Source organism: Mesoplodon mirus (assembly GCF_964341445.2).
Source record: "Mesoplodon mirus genome assembly, chromosome: 13".
NCBI lineage: Eukaryota > Metazoa > Chordata > Mammalia > Artiodactyla > Ziphiidae > Mesoplodon > Mesoplodon mirus.
In genome coordinates, this window is record NC_138989.1 from 67,049,126 (window position 1) to 67,068,674 (window position 19,549).

The 19,549-nt window shown below is 41.3% G+C and overlaps 1 protein-coding gene across 3 annotated transcripts; it reads left to right on the top strand.

Annotated features, from left to right (window-relative positions):
- The first annotated feature begins 245 nt into the window (after positions 1-245).
- On the top strand, positions 246-19,301 carry ELAC1 (elaC ribonuclease Z 1). 3 transcript variants are annotated; one of them, XM_082640869.1, is made up of 5 exons: positions 246-378; positions 1,838-2,086; positions 6,347-6,511; positions 11,872-12,339; positions 14,048-19,301. In XM_082640869.1, exons 3-5 carry the CDS (start codon positions 6,355-6,357, stop codon positions 14,512-14,514), a joined length of 1,092 nt encoding a protein of 363 aa, XP_082496995.1. In that variant the 5' UTR covers positions 246-378; positions 1,838-2,086; positions 6,347-6,354; the 3' UTR covers positions 14,515-19,301. The 3 variants fall into 3 exon arrangements, with proteins under 3 accessions (XP_082496995.1, XP_082496996.1, XP_082496994.1); XM_082640870.1 differs by lacking the exon at positions 1,838-2,086 and having other exon boundaries at positions 6,330-6,511; XM_082640868.1 differs by lacking the exon at positions 1,838-2,086.
- The last annotated feature ends 248 nt before the right edge of the window (positions 19,302-19,549 follow it).

Here is a 19,549-nt window from a genome sequence, read left to right on the forward strand (position 1 = left end):
AGACATGCCAGAGCAAAGCATCTGGGAGAACACTCTTGTTTGAAAACATTACACGGAAAACAAAAAGCTTAACAGTAGACGTTTTTCACCTTGGGGCTCTAGTCCTCACGGGTTACCGCCGCCATCGAACCAAGCGCGCTGGTGCGGGCGAGTGAAGGAGAGGGAGTCCCACTGCAGGACAGAGCGGATGGCCGGGCGCGCGCGGTTGAGCTCCGGCGAGCACCACCGAGCGCGGACCTCCGGCGCCTCCTAGAGTGGCCTCACGCGGGCACGGCCGGCGGCGCACTTCCGCCCGCGCGCGTCGTGTCCCCGTGGACGGCTGGGCCTCGCTGCGGGCCTGCGCCTCCCTCGGCTCTTGCCGCGGGTCTCGGGGAGTGGGTGAGTGGGGCAGGGCGCGCCGGAGGGGGGCGGGCCAGGGTCTGCGCCGCTGAGGCCCCCCACGCGCCCGCCGAGCGGGCTGAGGGCGCGCTTCCTGCGGACTCGCGGGCCGGGACCGGAGCAGAGGACCCAGGCCCGGGAGCGCCGGGGAGCGAGGACGCGCCTTGTCCACCCCCACCCCCCAGACGGGGGCCTCAGTTGCCCGGCGCTCCTGCCGACGCCCACCCCTCCTTTTGCTACACTGATGCTGACTAGGAGGAGAGGCTTGGCTGGCCAACGGTTGGAGACCTGGCCTCTGGCCCTGGCTCGGCCTTGGCCGCTCACTCTATCTCGCGGGTCACGCTTTTTTCATCTCTAAAATGGAGGCTGGCAGTGTCTGCCCTACCTGCACCACTGGCTGATTGCAGGGTTGGCACTGCCTGCCTAGAAACTCGTTCTGAACCCGGCAGCCTTTAGAATCTTCTGGGAAGCCTTCCAAGTGCTGAGGCCCCAGAATCACCAGGTGTTTGTGATATGGAGCCGGGACTGAGAACCACTGGCCCAGAGTGTCAAGTGACAGTACTGCGATCGATCGTGTGCTGTGTTCTCGCCGGGAATGTGCACTTGCTCCAAAGTGGTTCACAGTCATTAGAAAACAAGCGGCTGGGTTTTTTGTTTTTTGTTTTTTGTTTTTGTCCAAAAAGACAGGGATCAAAATCTGGTTTGGTCACTTATTTCCTAGTGCTTAGAATGGTGCATGTCACAAAACATGCACCACTGATTAAATAAATTAACTTCTGATTACTTCCGACCTAGTGGAAGAGTTGATTATTTGGCTTGTTTTTCATCTTTTTATTATGGAAACTTTCAAATATATCCAAAAATAGAATCATGTACTGAATGTACCAACTCACAAGTCAGTTTCATCTGGTACCTTCACCCCCACTGGATTATTTTAAAGTCTAAATGTACCGTTTCATCCATTAAATACTTGTTTATGTCTATAGAACACAGTAACGCCTTAAATATAAAACCATTATCAATCTCATAAGAATTTCATGTTACCATCTATCCAGTGAAAGTTTACATATCCCCTATTGTCTCTTTTTTTCCTCCCATTATCTGGTTGTCCAAATCAGGAGTCAAACAGGCTTCACATGCTACACTTGGTTGACGGCTCATATCTCTTCATCTCCTTCCTCTTTATTATTGTTTTTCCTTGTATTTCACTTGTTGAAGAAGCCAAGTCATTTGTCCTGTAATGTTTCTTACATACTGAATTTTGCTTTTTCCATCCCTGTGGTGTCCTTTAATAAACTGGTATTTAGATAACAGCCTTTTCCAGATGCAGGTTATACTTTTTGGCAAGAAAACCTCCTAAATTACTGTGTACTTCATATTACATCGCATCAGGAGTTGGATTAGGTCTTGTCTCTCTTTGTGGTGTCAAGATTGATCACTGGTACAAATTGTATTGCAGGGTGACTAACTAATTGATCAGGGAATTACAGAAGGATGCCAGCTAATAACCACAGAAGGAATGAGAGAATATCAGCTTGGCAACCCCTAATGAAATAATTGATCCTGGAAATGATCATTAGTGGCTGTTAACGTCAGAAAAAGAGAGACAGCCAGACAGCATGTGCTCCTTGATGGAAGTACCCAATAATACCACTTGTCAACTATTCTTAGACGATGGGTGAGGGATAAAGATGAAACAGGACTGACCGTGAGTTGATAATTGTTGAAGCTCGGTGATGGGTATGTGACAGTGCATTGTATTAATCTGTGTTTGAAATTTTTCATAACAAAAGTTTTTTTAAAAAAAGGTTGACCAGTTGACTAGTGAGCTCACGTCAGCCCGATCCATCCATTATAGTTCTCCATTAGCCTTTCACTAAGTGGTTGTCAAAACTGACTGCATGTTGGAATCACAGGGGAAGAATTTTTTTTTTTTAATTCTAAAACACACGTCTCTTGCAGAATTTCCTGTTTAATTGTTCTGGGATGGAGCCCAATCATTGCTATGTTTTAAAAGCTCTCTAGGTGATTCTAATACTCTCATACTCTCCAGGGTTCCGTACCACTGGCTTAGATCTATTATTTGTTACACATGCAAAGTGATGATATTCTATTATACTTTCTGCATTTATTACCTTAAGTTTTCAACTTTCTACATTCTGTGTATTCTTCCGCCTCTTGCAAACTGCAATCCAATAAGAAAGCCTCTGCAAATATTATCAGAGGAAGTCCTGATCTTGGAAGTGAAAATGTGGAGTGACACATGGAAAGGACACTAGCAATAACCTGAAGGCTTGTGTGGGGGGTGGAGAGACGTACCACCCACCTGCTGTGTGAGGCGACAGTATCCGCAAATGGAAAGGGAGATCAGGTGATACGTAGTTAGAAGAGCATGTTCGGCATTATGACACATTTCTTAAAAATCATCAATATTGGGGCTTCCCTGGTGGCGCAGTGGTTGAGAGTCCGCCTGCCGATGCAGGGGACACGGGTTCGTGCCCCGGTCCGGGAAGATCCCACATGCCGCGGAGCGGCTGGGCCCGTGAGCCATGGCCACTGAGCCTGCGCGTCCGGAGCCTGTGCTCCGCAACGGGAGAGGCCACAGCAGTGAGAGGCCCGCGTACCGCAAAAACAAAAACAAAAACAAACCATCAATATTAAGTAAATTAAATATAAAATAAAATCAAATAAATAAATGAAATGCTGCTTATTGCAACCAAAAACAATTCAAAGATTTAAAAGAGAAGTTAATAATCTCCACTATCACCGCCATCATTTTAATCACCCCTGAGATAACCAATATTAGCAATATGGTGTACATTCTTCCTCACCAGACTGTCTTGTATAATGTAGGGGTTTGGGCATTGTTATAAAAATGAGATTATGCCATAACCATCTGTAACTTTTCTCATTGTCATCCCTTCAGGACAAGAGTTACAGACCTGGCTGAACTGTAGAATAAATAGTTCATGATGTGAATATACAATAAAATGTTCAGTTGTTTCCCTATTGATATATATATATATATATATATATATGTATATATATATTCAGATGGTTTCCAAATTTTAGCCTCCTTAAAAGTAGCACAATAAACATCATTGTACACAGATCCTTTATTTCTGTCAGATCGATTCCCAAAAATGGGATTGCTGGGTTAAAGTATGTTGTTATTAGCAGCATCATTATTATTGGTAATATATATTGCCAGCTTACCCTCCCAGAACATAACAGCAATTCAGACTAACACCGCTAGTGAGATGCAGGTACCCAATTTCCCTCGTCTTGGTTAGCACCGGATAGCATTAATATTCGCCAGCTGATGTGTGGAAAACAATGTCTCTGTCCCTTTAACTTGCATTTCTTCTAACTACTGGGTGACTGAGCACTTCTCATGCTTATTGGCCATTTGGATTTCTACTGTGAATTTCCTGTGTATATTCATTGCTTATTTTTCTATTTTATCAGTTTTTTTGTTTTTATTAATGCATTTACTTGGACCATTTCTTAGGGGCATTAACCCTTTATCATACCGTACAGTTTTCTCCAGGTGTTTTTTTTGGTCCTTTGACTTTAAGAATCTTGATATGTGAAAGTTTTTATGTAGTAAAAATGTCGTTTTAAAAAATTTCTGGGTTTCATGTCTTGCCATTAAGGGCTTTCTCATCCCCAAAGTTATATACATATTCTCCTAATTTTTTGAACGTATTTTTTGGACCTTTCACATTTACATTTCTAAACCACATGGAATGTATTTTTATATACAATGCAAAATAAGCAACTTGCTTTACTTTTTGCTGCAGAAGTAGCCAATTATGTCAGTGTTGTTCATTAAAAAAGCCACCCTTTTTATACTTTTGTTGTATATTGACTTCTGTACGTACCTGGGTTTATTTCTGGACTGTCCCTTCTCTGTCACCTCTATTTTTGTGCCAATATTGTTCTGTTTTCTTTATGCCTGATGAGTGTAGTAAGTGTTAATATCTAGAAAAGTTAAGTCACTACTCAATGCTTTGTGTACTTTTCTTGCCCATTCTCAGACATGTATTTTTTTCTTCCATGTGATCTTTGGGTTGCTTTTGTTCCAAGATAAATCCCACTGGAAATCTGATAGAATTTACATTAAATATATATACATTAATTATGAAAAGATAGACATTTCTGTGATAGTAAATCTTCCTATCAGGGAAGCTAATGTGTATCTCTTTTTGGGTCTATTCCTTTCCTATTAACTTTCTAGTTATTTTATAAGGCTTATTTTTCTCTTGTGACTGAGGGGTATTTTCCTCATTTTTATGTTTATCTGGTTATTGCTAGGACTGAGAAAAGTTTTTGATAGATTTTTTTCCCTATAGATGATATATTTATCTAGCTCGCTGTCAAATTTTCTTGTTTTAGTAGTTTTTCTTAAACTTATATGTTTGTTTTCTTCCCTGCCATCAATGTGGATGCTCTATAATTGGTTATATTGATATATAAGTTTGAGTTTGTGCTTATTTTATTTGATGCATATCTCCTATCACAGAAGTATATCAGTGATAGATGTGCCCAAAAGTAGTAAAAGGAAAAAAAGATCTCAGGAGTTGGCAGAAATCTACACACTCAACAGGTTATGGCTGATCACTTATAAGATCAGAAGCCCAGGTGCTAACCCCTCATGGACTCTATTATTAGGGGAGTGAGACATTCACTCAGCATTACTGTGTGGTATTAGCATTACTCTAGAGTGTTGTAGAGCATTGCTGTGGTTTATGATGGTTCAGAGAAAGGGCTGCTCACCACGGGCACCAGAGTTATCACTCAGTGAGCATAATTAAATTCCAGCTCTTGCCCAGAATCTCACTAGAGTTGTTTATTTATTAGAAAGACTTTTTAAAAAAATTAATAAGCAGAAAGTACAGAGTTCTTATATACCCACTCCTCCCCCCAATTTCCACTAATATTAACATCTTACATTAGTGTGGTAGTGATGAGCCAATATTGATACATTATTTTTTTTAATATTTATTTATTTGGTTGCACTGGGTCTAAGTTGCGGCAGGCAGGCTCCTTAGTTGCAGCGCCTTAGTGGGCTCCTTAGTTGTGGCATGTGAACTCTTAGTTGCGGCATGCATGTGGGATCTGGTTCCCTGATACATTATTATTAACTAAAGTTTACATTAGGGTTCATTCACTCTTTGTGTTGTATATTCTATGGGTTTTGACCAATGTACAATGATGTGTGTCTGTCTTTACTGTATCATACAGAACAGTTTTGCTAAAAAATCCCATGTGCTAAATCCCATGTCCTAAAAATCCCGTGTGCTCCACCTATTCATCCCCCTTCCCCCAAACCACTGTCCTTTTTTTTTTTTTAACAACAGAAATTTATTCTTGCACAATTCTAGAGGCTAGACATCTGAAATTAAGGTGTCACCTGGACCTTTGTTATGGATAATAAAGCTACAACATAAGGAACGCTTAAGACAGAAGGTGACATGATAGAGTTGCCCTGGAGCTAGTGTCCTGGTGTCTGAATCCTAGCTCTGCCACTTACTAGCCGTGGGACCCTAGGCAAGTCACTACCTCTCTGTGCCTCAGCCTCCTCATCTCTAAAATGGGGATGATGATATAGTACCCACCTTGTAGAGTCAAACCACTGGGTTTTTACCATTCCCATAGTTTTGCCTTTTCCAGAATGTCATATAGTTGGAATTCAATTATAGTTATTAATTGACTGGGTTTGGCTTTTTTAACATTTATTTTTGTCTGTGTGAGCAGTCATACAAGGTTTGGTAATTTGTGGTTTTAACGGATTAAGAGTTACTAAAATCTTTCTTCAGATTTCTGTGGAAAACTATCAGAGAACAGGAATCCAAACTATTCTTAATAACCAAAACATAGGTAATAGTTAAAACTCACAAGAACCTGTTTTTGGTGATTTTGAGCAGCGCTGTGTAATAATCCCTAAGGGATATTCTCGTTCCAGGGTGGAAGATGTCTATGGATGTGACATTTCTGGGGACAGGCGCAGCATACCCATCCCCAACCCGGGGTGCCTCTGCTCTGGTCCTTCGGTGTGAAGGCGAGTGCTGGCTCTTTGACTGTGGGGAGGGAACCCAGACGCAGCTTATGAAAAGCCAACTTAAAGCAGGTTAGTGTGCATTCAGCTCTCTCGTTAAGGCTGTCTCTTGTCCTGCTTCATTTTCTTGGCTCTCCTTGGGCCTTTTGCTTAGAAACAGCCCTGACAGTTGCACTCCATTTCAGTGCTGGAGCCCTGGCAATACTTGGAAGGCACTGGGGTGTCTGGCCACACCCACTAAACTATCTTTCTTCCTTCCCTCCTTCCTTCCTTCCTTCCTTCCTTCCTTCCTTCCTTCCTTCCTTCCTTCCCTCCTCCCTCCCTCCCTCCCTCCCTTCCTTCCTTATTTATGTATTTACTTTTGATTCTTCCTGTAAATGTTGAGAGCAAGGATTTCTGTAGGCTTAGGGCATGGAGGATGGAGTGGGTTACGTCAGACATATTGAATAGACGCTGCCCAAGCACAGGAACATACTTATTTCCAGCAGGAGATAGGTAGAAGTATCATGAGAGAATACAAAGGGTGGTAGATGTTCTGGGGAGTGAAATGTTCTTTTCCACTTGGGGTCATCCTCAGAGAAGGTGACCTGTGAGTTGTTAGAGGAGGAGGAAGGGTGCCCTGGGCTGGGAGAAGAGGGGTGTCCCAGCCATAGGAACAGAGTGGGCTTAGCACCAGGCAGACTGAAGAGGACAGTGTTCACCAGAGCCTTGGCCCAGAGTCAGGCAGACCGGGGTTCCGGTCCCAGCTGGGTCTCGGCTTATTACCTTAGCAGATCAGCCAGCTTAAGCTGTACTTTCCCCACCTTTAAAATGGAGTTAAAAACTCGACTTAGAAGGGCTGCTGTGAGAATTGTATATAATAATCCCTTCTCTGTGTGGTTGTCTCCTTCTCATCAGTTCAATCTTAGCTCAAATGCTGTCTTCTCAAAGGCTGAACCTCTGGGGTTAAGTGATTTCTCCTCACCCCAGGCATTCTGCTATTTTGTGCTATTTTTATTGACTTCTTAGCATCATCAGTATCTAAAATTATGTTATTTAAATAGTTGTTTCTGTGGTCACTGTTTATTTCCCTGTACAATAAACTCAGTGATCACTTACATACCTAGTAGATGCCTAGTAATATCTGTTCAGTTAATGCATGAATAAGATGTTCAGCACTCAGTACAGTGCCTCTCACTTGTTAGGTCCTGATAAATGGTAGTTATTGAAATTCCTACCACTCATCACAGTACCTAGCGTTTGATGACTCAAGGAAGTATAGTTCTGTCATCCAAGGATTCTTGGTCTAGTGGTGAAAACTGACATGCAGACAGTCATGGTGTAATTTGATAAGTAAGAATAATGGAGGTGTTTTCTAACTACTTTTGAAGCACTAAGGAGGGGGACACTAACTGTACCTGTGTGTTCAGGGAAAGCAACCTAGAAATGGTAACAGTTGAGCTAGGATGTAAGAGATGAATAGAAGTTTCTCTGGGGAGAGAAGTAGGGATGGACCTTCAAGGACCAGACAACAAAGTGAGCAAGAGTGTCTAGGAGAGAAATGACATGTTTGGGGAATATTAAGCTATCCAGAACTTTGAGTACTTGGCTGGATAGATGAGAGATAAGAATGCTTAAGGAAGTAAGTAAGGGCAGACTATGAGGACTCCTGTGGTATTCTAAGGTATCTGGACCTTATTCTATTGGCAACAAGGTATCATTAAAAAATTTTAAGCCGAAAAAAAGAAAAATGTAAGCCGAGCAATGACATGGTCTGATTTGTGTTTTAGGACAGTTTTCCAATGGCAAATATATTGGGAGAGAGAGATTGGCATCAGGAGACCAGTTCCAAGGCAGTGACATTCACCTGAGAGAGAGAGAAGATGAAGATGTTGAAGCAGGAAGTAGGGATAAGGATGAAGATGAGAGACTCAAAGAGATACTTATAGAGCCAACAGGAGGTGGTGACTGAGTAAATGTCTTGTCTGTGAAGAAGTGAAGAATTATTACAAGTTACAGGTGATGATGTCCCAGACCAAGATTGGGAGTTAGGAAAAGAGCTGTTGGAAGAAGGAACTAATGCACTTGGGACACGTGGCCTTGAGGTGTACACAGTTCAACCCTAATTATATACTGTCTTATGTTGAAACCCTGAGGTCAGAGCAGGTATTATGCTTTACTTCCCTTGGATCACACAGGGGTTCCTTTCATGAGAACATGCCTCCACATGCCAGAGTGGAGGCTGTAATATTTAACAGTTTAGAGAGTAGGGGTTAAGGTGGAAGGGTGATTAAAATAGAAACAAGTAACTGTTGTGTTAAGAGGTTTGGGTGTAGGGTAAGTCTTCACTGTTTATTTAGTACCTGTATCAGTTATCTAATGCTGCATAGAAGATTATAAATTTAGTGGGTTATTTGCATTTATTATCTCATAGTTTCTGTGGGTCAGGGAGTTCGGGCCTGGTTTAGCTGGATTCTCTGCTTCAGGGTCTCACTAGGCTGCAATCCAGGTCTTGGCCAGGTCTGCAGTCTCATCAGAGTCTCCACTAGGGGAAGAATCTGTTTTCAGTGCTCACTCAGGTTGTCGGCAGAATCCTTGTAGTTGTAGGACTGAGGCTGCCTGTAGCAACTAGAGGCCTCCTATAGTTCCTTGTCATGGGGGTTTCCGCTTCAGGGTAGCTTGCTCGATTACTGCCAGCAAGGGAGAGAGACTCCAGAGCAAGTCTGCCAGCAAGATGGAGTCTTGTAAATGACATAATCGTATTGCATCCTTGTGCCATATTTTACTGGTTAGGAGTAAGTGCCCAGTCCCACCCACACTCAAGGAGAAGGAATTATAGAAGGATATGAACAGCAGGAGGCAGGGGCCATGGTGGTACCCATGCACCACCTTAACTCTATCTGCCACAATACCTTTCTCTACTGTTTTATATTTTACAGCTTTTTAATATATTTTTTAAACAGTTCACAAAGCTCGAGCTTTTTAAAATAAAAGTTTGGCAAAAAATAATAATAAAATAAAATCTAAGGGAACCTTTAGTTTACAAAATTTTTGTTGACTTAAGAAGAAATTTTCTGGCTTCAGAGAGGAGGGTGATATGGTAATCCCAGAACATTAGCTGAGACACTCTAGCACTTCAGAAGCCCCTGTCTCAACCTGGAATGCAGCACCCTCAAAACATCTTGGTTTCTCTCAGTAACCCAATATGGACCTATTGCTATTGGAGTCATTGAAGCCCTTTTAGCTTATACTACCTCCTGGGGTAATAATGTTTTATGGGTTTCATAAGGAAGTATTTTCTGTTTCTCTAGATACACTTCTTGCAAGTTTCCTTGGTCCTAATATGCAAGCATCTGATGAAAAAGTGTAGGTTTGCCATATCTATTTTTTTTCATCATTTTAAAGAGTGAACTTAGGCCTTTTTTTCCTCAAAAATGATTACAAAAAGTATTATAAAAGTATAATTTTAAAAATGATTATAATAATTATACATGCTCATTGTAAAAGTTCAAACAAAGCAGAAAAATATAAATAAGAAAAGCCTAAATCCCCCTCTCTTTGGTGAATTTTCTATACATGTAGATATGGTAATGGTGTACGTGTATGTGTGTGTGTGTTTGTGTATAATTTTGCATAAACGGAATCAGACTATACTTGGTGTGACCTGCTTTTTTTCAACTGAATATTACGTATGAATGATGTATTGCAGACATTTTCCTACGGCAGTAAATATCACTGCATTATCCCTTAGAGGATGCTTAGTATTCTACTCCTATATGGATGACATTTTCCCTGGTAACTTTCGTGATCTTAAGTGAAAGGGAACTCATGCATTTTTCTTTTTTCATTTGATAGCTTCCTCTTACCTTTGATAATTGTGGTTGCCATTCCTTCTCCCTCTGAAATCAACTTTCTTGAAAAATGAAATGTTTGTCTTCCCTGAAACTGTGATATCTGTGGGAAGTACCTTTTCTTACTTAATTTATCTCACTTGCTTTGAGTTCACAGATTGTTTTGGTGTTCAGTCTTGGCTGTGTTTTGCAGTAGATAGAGAGAGGCCCAGAAAGTCTGATTTGGCAGTTTTGAGGTCAGCATGAGACTCAACAACTGTTGTAGTTCTTTTGTCTCTTGAGTCCTCAGGTCACACTTGGGGGTGTGTTGGCAGCCCAGACAGCAGGAAGGGGGAAAGGAAAGGGTTCCAGAAGTCAAAAAACTGCAAAAGCGAGGACTAAAAAGAGAAAACAAAAAGGAGCATGTTGAGGAAACTTCTAGCGTGCCTCCTGGCAATTTTCAAGGTTCAAGATCAGCCTCTGCCCAGTCTATTCTCTGCCGCAGGGCCCTGGCTTGGTGTAGTAACACTGGGAACACTCGCTTGGAGGACACTGTTACCTAGATTGCACAGGACAAATCCCATCACCATAAACTATTCCTGTTCTTTTATGGCATCGATAAACTGTTCCTGTTCTTTTATGGTATCAAATGTTTGAAATGGGTGGGCCATGAGCTAGGACTGGAAGCCACTGTTATACTAAAAATGGGTTAATTGTGATTGTTGCTTTTAAAAGGCCTTGTGGTGCATCTGAGAAAAATGTTGATGTGGCATCCTGCCACATACCAGGAGTAAATTCAGTTTACCAATGGCTAAATCAAGTTACAACCTAAGTCACTATGCACTGGAAAAGCCGTTGTATTAGTTCAGATTGAGAGAAAGGGAGGGGCCCACATGCCTTTCCATAGCACCATGGGGGATCTACCCTCTGAACTGCACTCTGCATCTATTGCCCACTTCCTCCCCCTCGGTTCTTCACCCCACTCCCTTTCCACCTCCCTCCTTCTCCCTCCTTCCTTTCCTCTCCCTCCCTCACCCCCCTTCCTTTTTCTCCTTCTTCAGCCTCACCCAGACAAGCAGGCTCTGGCTTGGTTAGTTAATCTCTGTCCAGTGTGGAGTCCTTAAAAGGCAATTTTGAATTCAGGCACTGGTCCAGTCCGTTGGAGCCAGGGGAACATTTTTATGCTGGAAGTACTGTTCATATTTGCTGTTCTCAGAGGGAGCAGTAGGGGGCAGTGTAACTGCCACATGTTTTTAACACTTGTGGCCTATCTGGTAACTTATGTGAATCATTTTGGTACGCTTTTCCTTTTTTTTTTTTTTTTTTTTTTTCAGTAAGAGGATGTGTAGGAAAATACTCTTAAAACTGTAACAATGTGTAATTTGAGGATGTTTTATGAAAAAAAGTTGTATCTTATTAAAACCATCTAGTAAAATAATACCTATCTTTCTTGCTTCTAGAATCATGTAGAAGAATATAAAGAAATAAGTTTATGGTGATAAGTAGAACTTCTAAATTCATTTTATTGCTTTCTATGTAAGTTGTTATGCATGTTTCAAGTAGCTTTGTATGGGTTTTATTTCTGAAAAATTCCCAAATTTATTTCTCTGCCTCAATCAAAAGGGAGAATTACTAAGATCTTCATCACGCATCTTCATGGAGACCATTTCTTTGGCCTTCCTGGCCTCCTCTGCACAATCAGCCTGCAGAGTGGCTCCATGGTCACCAAACAGCCGATTGAAATCTATGGCCCTGCGGGGCTTCGGGACTTTATCTGGCAAACCATGGAACTTTCTCACACGGAGTTGGTCTTCCCTTATGTGGTCCATGAGCTGGTGCCTACAGCGGATCAGTGTCCTACAGAAGAACTGAAAGAATTTGTACACGTGAATAAAGCAGACCACCCTCCCAAAGACGGACAGGGAAGAACTATCCTGTTAGACTCAGAAGAAAACTCATACCTCCTGGTTGATGATGAACAGTTTGTTGTGAAAGCCTTTCGCCTCTTTCATCGAATACCCTCCTTTGGATTTTCAGTTGTGGAGAAGAAACGCCCAGGTAAACTCAATGCACAGAAACTGAAAGATCTTGGTAAGTGTTTTTTTTCCTTTCTCGTCAGTCGAGTTGTTGTTAACCAGAGCAGTTAGAAGTGTCATAGAAACCTTCTTTTCTTGTCTCCCAGGCCAAAAACTGACATTTTCTCTACTTACTTCCTTTGCCCAAAGTTTGTTTATTAAGGGAAATTCTTGGGGCCAAAATATGCTATACAGAGCAAAAACCAAGTATCTATTTGAATTCTCTCTTCAGCTCCCTAGATGCACATTCTTGATCTGTCTTATCTTCAGCTTTTACTATCTTGGTTGGTGGAGTGGACCTGTTGTCTCAGGTCTAGGCTTTTATTTTTTCATGTCATCTTTTTTTTTTTTTTTTTTATGCAGTATGCGGGCCTCTCACTGTTGTGGCCTCTCCCGTTGCAGAGCACAGGCTCCAGACGCGCAGGCTCACCGGCCACGGCTCACGGGCCCAGCCGCTCCGCGGCATGTGGGATCTTCCTGGACCGGGGCACGAACCCGTGTCCTCTGCATTGGCAGGTGGACTCTCAACCACTGTGCCACCAGGGAAGCCCTCATGTCATCTTTTTGAAATATGTTTTCAGTGACATCTTTGGCCAGAGACTTTTTGCCATAGTTCTTAACCTTGCAACTCCAACCAACTGCTTTCTGGGTTTTCCTTCTTTATTGACTTTGCCTAGTCAATGAACCTTGATTAAGTTAATTTGGTGTTTAGAACACTGCCTTAACCAGTTTTATATACCTGGGTTCATCACACTTGGAAGCAAGCATCCAGAGATTGGCTTGGGGCCCATCAAAGGCTTCATACGTCCTCCGTGCTAGGCCATCATGTGTGAGAGTTCTTCAGCACCTCTCCCAAAGCAGTGTCCAGGTACATCATTCCTCCAGCATACCACCTTCCTTGGCATGGCTACAACAGAGCCTGTGAAAACATGGTGATGGTGCTGTTTTTTTGTGTGTCTTTTCTTTACTTATGCAATGTCTTTCTGTCCCAACTAAAACAAAATGCTAAGTAATGAGGAAAAGTGCCTTAGGCCAAAGGTATTTTTATTATCTAAAAACCTGTGAAAATACTGTTGTATTGGGAAACTTTAAACATGATCTGTGTTGGAATTAGTGAACACATTCTGTTTGTTTGTATGTGTTGCCCAGAGTGATGATCAGGTGTTATTCTCGATTAATATGAGATTTAAGCCCAGTTTGGTAAACATGGAACTGCCCCTATCTACAAAGAAGATTGATTATTTATAACTGCCTGAAATTCTGCTTGATCTTGTGATCCAGACAATCCCCTCTAACAGTTTTTTTTTATTATGTTAGTTTGTTGGTACCTTGTCATTTAAATGGGCTCTTTAATTTTACCCAAAGATGAGCTTATTAAATACGGCACTCTCAAATAATGTTATTCCCATGCACAGCAGAGAATCAAGGCTGTTATCTGTTATCTTAATAAGGTTTTAGTGGGACTTAAGAGCTTAAAACTCATCTGACACGTGTGCTTGGAAATGTTTTAAGTACTCGGGCATTGCTAATATCAATAGCCAACAGTGAACTTTTAAAAATGTATAAATATTCCAGTTTTCCACAAGTAATAAAATATTTATAACAATCATGAAAAGAATTGGATGCCTTTTCCATTTGCTATTTGCTGTGCTGTTGAAACAGACTCCCTTAACAAGTCATAAATGCCATTCCCATGACATGATGTTATCTGCCTCTGTCATTAGGTGTTCCGCCAGGTCCTGCCTATGGGAAGCTGAAAAATGGAATTTCTGTTGTTTTGGAAAACGGAGTTACAATTTCTCCCCAAGATGTCTTAAAAAAGCCTATTGTTGGAAGAAAAATCTGCATTTTGGGTGACTGTTCTGGGGTTGTGGATGATGGAGGAGTGAAGCTGTGCTTTGAAGCAGACCTGTTGATCCATGAAGCAACCCTGGATGACACCCAGATGGACAAAGCAAAAGAACATGGCCACAGCACGCCACACACGGCAGCAGCGTTTGCAAAGCTGTGCCAAGCAAAGAGGCTCGTTCTGACTCACTTCAGTCAGAGGTACAAACCAGTTGCCTTGGCCAGAGAAGGAGAAACAGATGGGATCGTAGAGCTTAAAAAGCAAGCTGAATCAGTGTTAGATCTCCAAGAAGTGACTCTAGCAGAAGATTTTATGGTGATTGGCATTCCAATCAAGAAATGAAGCCAGTGTTCCTGAATGCGTTCTGGTGTGTCTGTGAATATGTTACTGAACCAACAGTCAAATTTGTTGTTGTTGTCGTCGTCGTTTTGGTCTAAAATTATCTGGGTCCTAACAGTCCTAACAAGGATGGAGCTGCGTTGCTGAACTAACTCAGCACTGAGAAGGGAGCAAGCTTTGTGATAATAGATCACTTTAAAAAGAATAAAGCCAGAACCCTTCTTCAAGTCCACGCTTGACAAAACGATCGACTATTCAGGTGCACATGTTTTGTGGCTGCCGCCTCAGAGGGTGGCCGATACGCCACGCAGTCCTGGGCGTAGCTTCTGCCCGGCTTTATTGCTGTGGTTGGCAAAGCAGTAGCAGGGCTTGGCCCTCCTGGCTAAAAATGGTATTTTGGCAGTTTGTGTTGAATCTGTTCGTGTTATTAACAGAATAGAGAGAAATGTAATGAGACATTGGATATGAAGGATTGAAGCTGGCACGTTAAGTCTTGAATTCTTTGCTTGAATACTGAGTGCAGAGTCAGGCTAGGTGTTTATCCTCCAATTAATATTTTATTGAACTTTCCAGTTTGCTTTAAACCTGTGGTTCTCAGTTGGAGGTGATACTCTCCCTTAGATGGAGTTTTGAAATTGTGGGGATGTCTCTTGTCAAAACTAGGGGGGGTTACTACTGGTATTTAGTCAGTAGGGGCCAGGATGCTAGATCCTACAAAGTTTGGTCAGTCCTAAACAGTGAAGAATTATCTCATCCCAAGATGCATATTGCAGGCCTGTTGAGATACACAGCAAGTTAAAACTTAAACTCCCACTGTGAATATACTTTATAAAAATCAGTGACATACTGAGTTGAACTACAAGGTAAGTCAAATCCTACAACAAATCCTAAAAAGCTAGCTAAGTGAATATGTTGGAATTGGAACATCTTATCAAATATTATTTGTCATAAATGAGCTATGAGCTGGAGCTTATGAATCTGGAGGTTAAAAAATGATACCTGTCCAACTTGCGTTTACGCTTTCCAATAAATAATTCTTTGAGCACAATTTTAGTAAATGTTCTTTCTAGAATAGCTTTTCTTCCTGAGTTGCCTTCCACCTCCCTTCTGTCTTTCATGGGGTATCTCTGGCTCATTTTCCCACAGTATTTCTCAAAATGTGTTAATGGAAAGGTAGTCTCAAGTACTGATTCAGTCAAAAGGATTCCCTAATCAAATCAGTTTGGGAAACCCTGTATGCTATGTGTCCCTCTGGCAGAGTTCTAGTTCCCATCGGTACATTAAAAATAGCACTGCTTCAGGGATCACCAGCCAGTCTTTGGTGCCAGAAGGACCTGATTTCAGAGTCCCATTCTTTACCTCATGATGGTGTGCTCTGGAGCAGATTACTTACTCTCTGAGCTTTAGCTTGCTCATCTCTAAAAATGGGAAAAATAAGACTAAGTGAAAAATTATCACTGAAAAATAAGAGGGAAAAAATTAAATAAGACAGTGTATAAAAGGAGCATAGCACATTGCTTCAAGGCATAAAGTCCTGAAGTACAGAGGCCTGTCAACTCTATTGAACCCCTTTCTGAGTCATATTTCTCCGTATACTATCTATTAACATCTCAAGAACCTAAGAGTTTATTGTACACTTACTCAGAAATCCTGTCATGGTGAATACTGTTAAATTCCTTTCGGTCCTGGGGCTTTTCTAGTAAAAATTGACTCCTGGATGGGTCTGGAATCCCTAGAGTAGTGATAATCAAGATAGGTCTCGTTACTCAGCATCTCAGTCATTCTGAAGCAGTCTCCAGAATGGTCTGATTCAGCCCTACTCTAGGCTCCCGGCCTGCCAAAGTACCAAAGTTGACCAGACTTAAAGTGTGTCTTGATTTCTGAACTCAATTCAAACAAGCATTTATTAGATACCAACAGTGTGCCAAAACCTGTACAAGAGGGAATGGCTAGTAGTAGTACCTCTAATGCCTGGAGCTCTTGTGGGTAAAGATTATATCTTAGTCACCTCTGCATTCTTGGAAATACCCACCCGTAGTATGCACTCAGAAATATTTATTGAATGAAATGAGGCCTTGATGTCATGAATGCACAGAATTTATGACCTGAAGTTTAGAACCTGTGCCTAGCCCATTTTATTAATGTATTTGTCCAAAAATTTTAGCTGCCTGATTGGTGGTACCCCATTCACTGTGTTGGGAGTACATAAATGAATATAAGACAAAATTTCAGGCTCACTGTCTAAGTGCTAAAGACTGATAGGTAAACCAAAGTAAATACGCAGTTCCTTCAAGTGTTTCTGATTTTATAGCGTACCACTCAATTTTGCTGTTCCTGAGCATTCCTTGAGAGCTGACTTGAGCTCTAGCCCTTAGAATCAGGCTCTATTGATAAGTGTGGGCTAAGCCCTCAGAGAACATGGGAATGTGGACGAATTGATATGTTGCATTAAGTGTAGGGTATCAGTTCATGGTGAGAGTTCTTTCTTGGACTCTCTTCCGGCCTAGAATTTGTTCTTAATGGTAGAACACATTCTAAGAATTTGTGGAGCTAGAATTAAGAGTGAATCTTAAATTGGATTTCCTAGAGCTTGTAATTTCTTCATGGTTAATGTGACTCCAGATGGGATTAGAATATGTGGTGTTCCCCAAATTTATTTGATCACTGAATCCTCTTTTGCCAAGGAGCATCTTGAAACACTGAGAAATACTGTTTCTTAATACTCTGAAAAGTATTATATTTATAATTTTTACCTGGAAAATTTATTGAAGTAATAAGTTCCATATCTACACCGAGTATAGTATTTTCTTTGTCTTAAACTGACTTTCCAATTGTCAGGAATTCATAGGTTCTTGCTTATTTTAAATAAATATGCACTTTCTGTTTCTCTAAAGGTACTTAGACTTGCCCAAATACACCCCAAATCATCTCTGTTTTCAAATACCCATGCCTCATTAATATACTTTTAATAAACTTTTAAACATAAAAGCAGCATATGCTCAGTAGTTAACTTTTTTTAAAGATTCAAGAAAAGAAGATGATTACTCATAATTCCACCATCCAGAGAGCTACCGCTTTGGTCCAGTGATCCTCAAACTGATATGTAAGTCAGTAAAACTCAAGGGAGTACATAGGTGGACAAGGGTGCATAGGTAGCCAGAGATCCTTGGGCTCTGATTCCAAAGACTCTAATTCAGTAGGTCTGGGGTGGAACCCAAGAATCTGCATTTTTAAAAAACCACCCCCAGGTGATTCTGAAGTATATGAGTGGTAGAACACATGAGGAGAAAAAGCTGTCTTTATTTATGCACTTTGAAAAATTGAGGTGTGTATAAATATTTTATGTATATTTAAACATGCTTATAGATCTATGTATATTACACACATGCATATTTGTACATGTAGGTTGACCTCAACTGTTTTTTCTCACTTAACATGAACATTTCCTCACAGTATTAACTGTTCTTTGAAAGCATGAATTTAATGATTTTATATTATTCCATTCTATAGAGGTAATATAATTTATCTGTTTTCCTACTTTTGGGGCATTGAGATTGTTTTCCATTATTATAAATAATACTATCATGAATATTCTTGGGCATAAATCTTTGTATCTCTGAGTATTTCCTTAGGATTGATTTCTCTGAAGGTCAAAACATCTGACTTACTGTTTTGGACTCTGGGTAAGAATCTCCCACTTGTTTTCTAGCTCAAACCGCAGCAGCATGAAGAGAGGCCTGTTTCACTACTCCATTGACAGATGATATTGAATATCATCAGTTAATGACTTTTCTAACACTTCTCTTCCAAGACATTTGTCTTATAAAGATTATTTTTGCCTTCTAGTGAAAATAACTTTATTATGTCTTTCAACCACCACATATAATTCAACTGTGATTTCCTTGAATATTCTTATGCCACCTTAAAATCTGACTGTTCTTTCTTAAAGGGGTAAAAATCCTTCCTGCTTCACGTATGTTCATGACAGATGTAAGAGTGAAGGTAACTTTTGTCTTCACAAAGATGTAAATTTATGGTGAAATGTATTGATTCTGTCCTTACTGACCGATGGATTTTTTAGGTACTGAATGAGTCAAGAGTTATTTTTTTTTTTATATGGGGAGAATAAAAAGGAAACGCTGGTGATGTTCACTCTTTGGCAGGATAAGAATAGAGTTTAAGGGGGGGTGTGGTGGGACATGGGGTAAGATTGAGAAATTCTTTTCTTTCATAGTACGAAGTAAAAACTAAAGAGTACTCTAACCGTATTATGTTTTTTAAAAAGGGGCAGGTGGCAGTAAGTACCGGGTGAATAAGAGTGGAGGATCCTTAGCGGAAGGTGCAAGGGATGTGGGGAGGGACAGGCAGAGGCCTGTTTTATATAAGCCTAAGAGCCCTAGTACTATTTGGTATTTGGAACTACTTATGTGTGTAAGTGTGTGTCATTTAGTTTAAAAATTACATTAAAACACATAAACATAGATAAGACCCTGCTCCAAATAATTATTTCCGTTGGTGTCTCCAGATGGGTGCCCCAGGCAGCTAACAGTTCCTTTCAAGACTTTTTAACATTCCAATCCACTCTCCATACCACAGAGAGATTTTTTTCAAAATGCAGATCTGAGCCTAGCGCGCAGATTTTTAACGTTCTTGCCTTGCCCTCCCCTCCAAGCTAAGCTTACTGCGCGGCGCCACTCGTTTGTGCAGCCCTAGCCACGTGGGCCTTTAGTCCTTTGTCAGAGGCTCCTGTTGTTGCACAGTCTTGGCATGGACGGCTCCCTGGGCCTGGACCCTGCTCCCTCAGCCTGGAGCGCTCTTCCTCCTCTCCCCAAGTTAACCCTTGCTGGGCCTTCTGCTCACGGCTCTGCAGTCCATGCTCCTGGAAGCCTTCCCAGACTTCCCCACTAGGTCGCGTGTGACTCTCAACAGTACCGGCACCCCACATTCCTGTTGCCTGTCACTTCATATTTTCATTTTGTTCCTGTGAATATTCAGTTGATGTTTCTCTTTCGCACTAGCACTGTGAGCTTCACAAGAG

What these genes read in the sequence shown, in the direction of transcription:
- ELAC1 (XM_082640869.1), top strand. Translation starts at nt 6,355, where the DNA reads ATGTCTATGGATGTGACATTTCTGGGGACAGGCGCAGCATACCCATCC. An exon ending in GAAAAGCCAACTTAAAGCAG is followed by an intron (nt 6,512 to 11,871) that starts GTTAGTGTGCAT and finishes CTCAATCAAAAG; the next exon opens with GGAGAATTACTAAGATCTTC. An exon ending in ACAGAAACTGAAAGATCTTG is followed by an intron (nt 12,340 to 14,047) that starts GTAAGTGTTTTT and finishes CTCTGTCATTAG; the next exon opens with GTGTTCCGCCAGGTCCTGCC.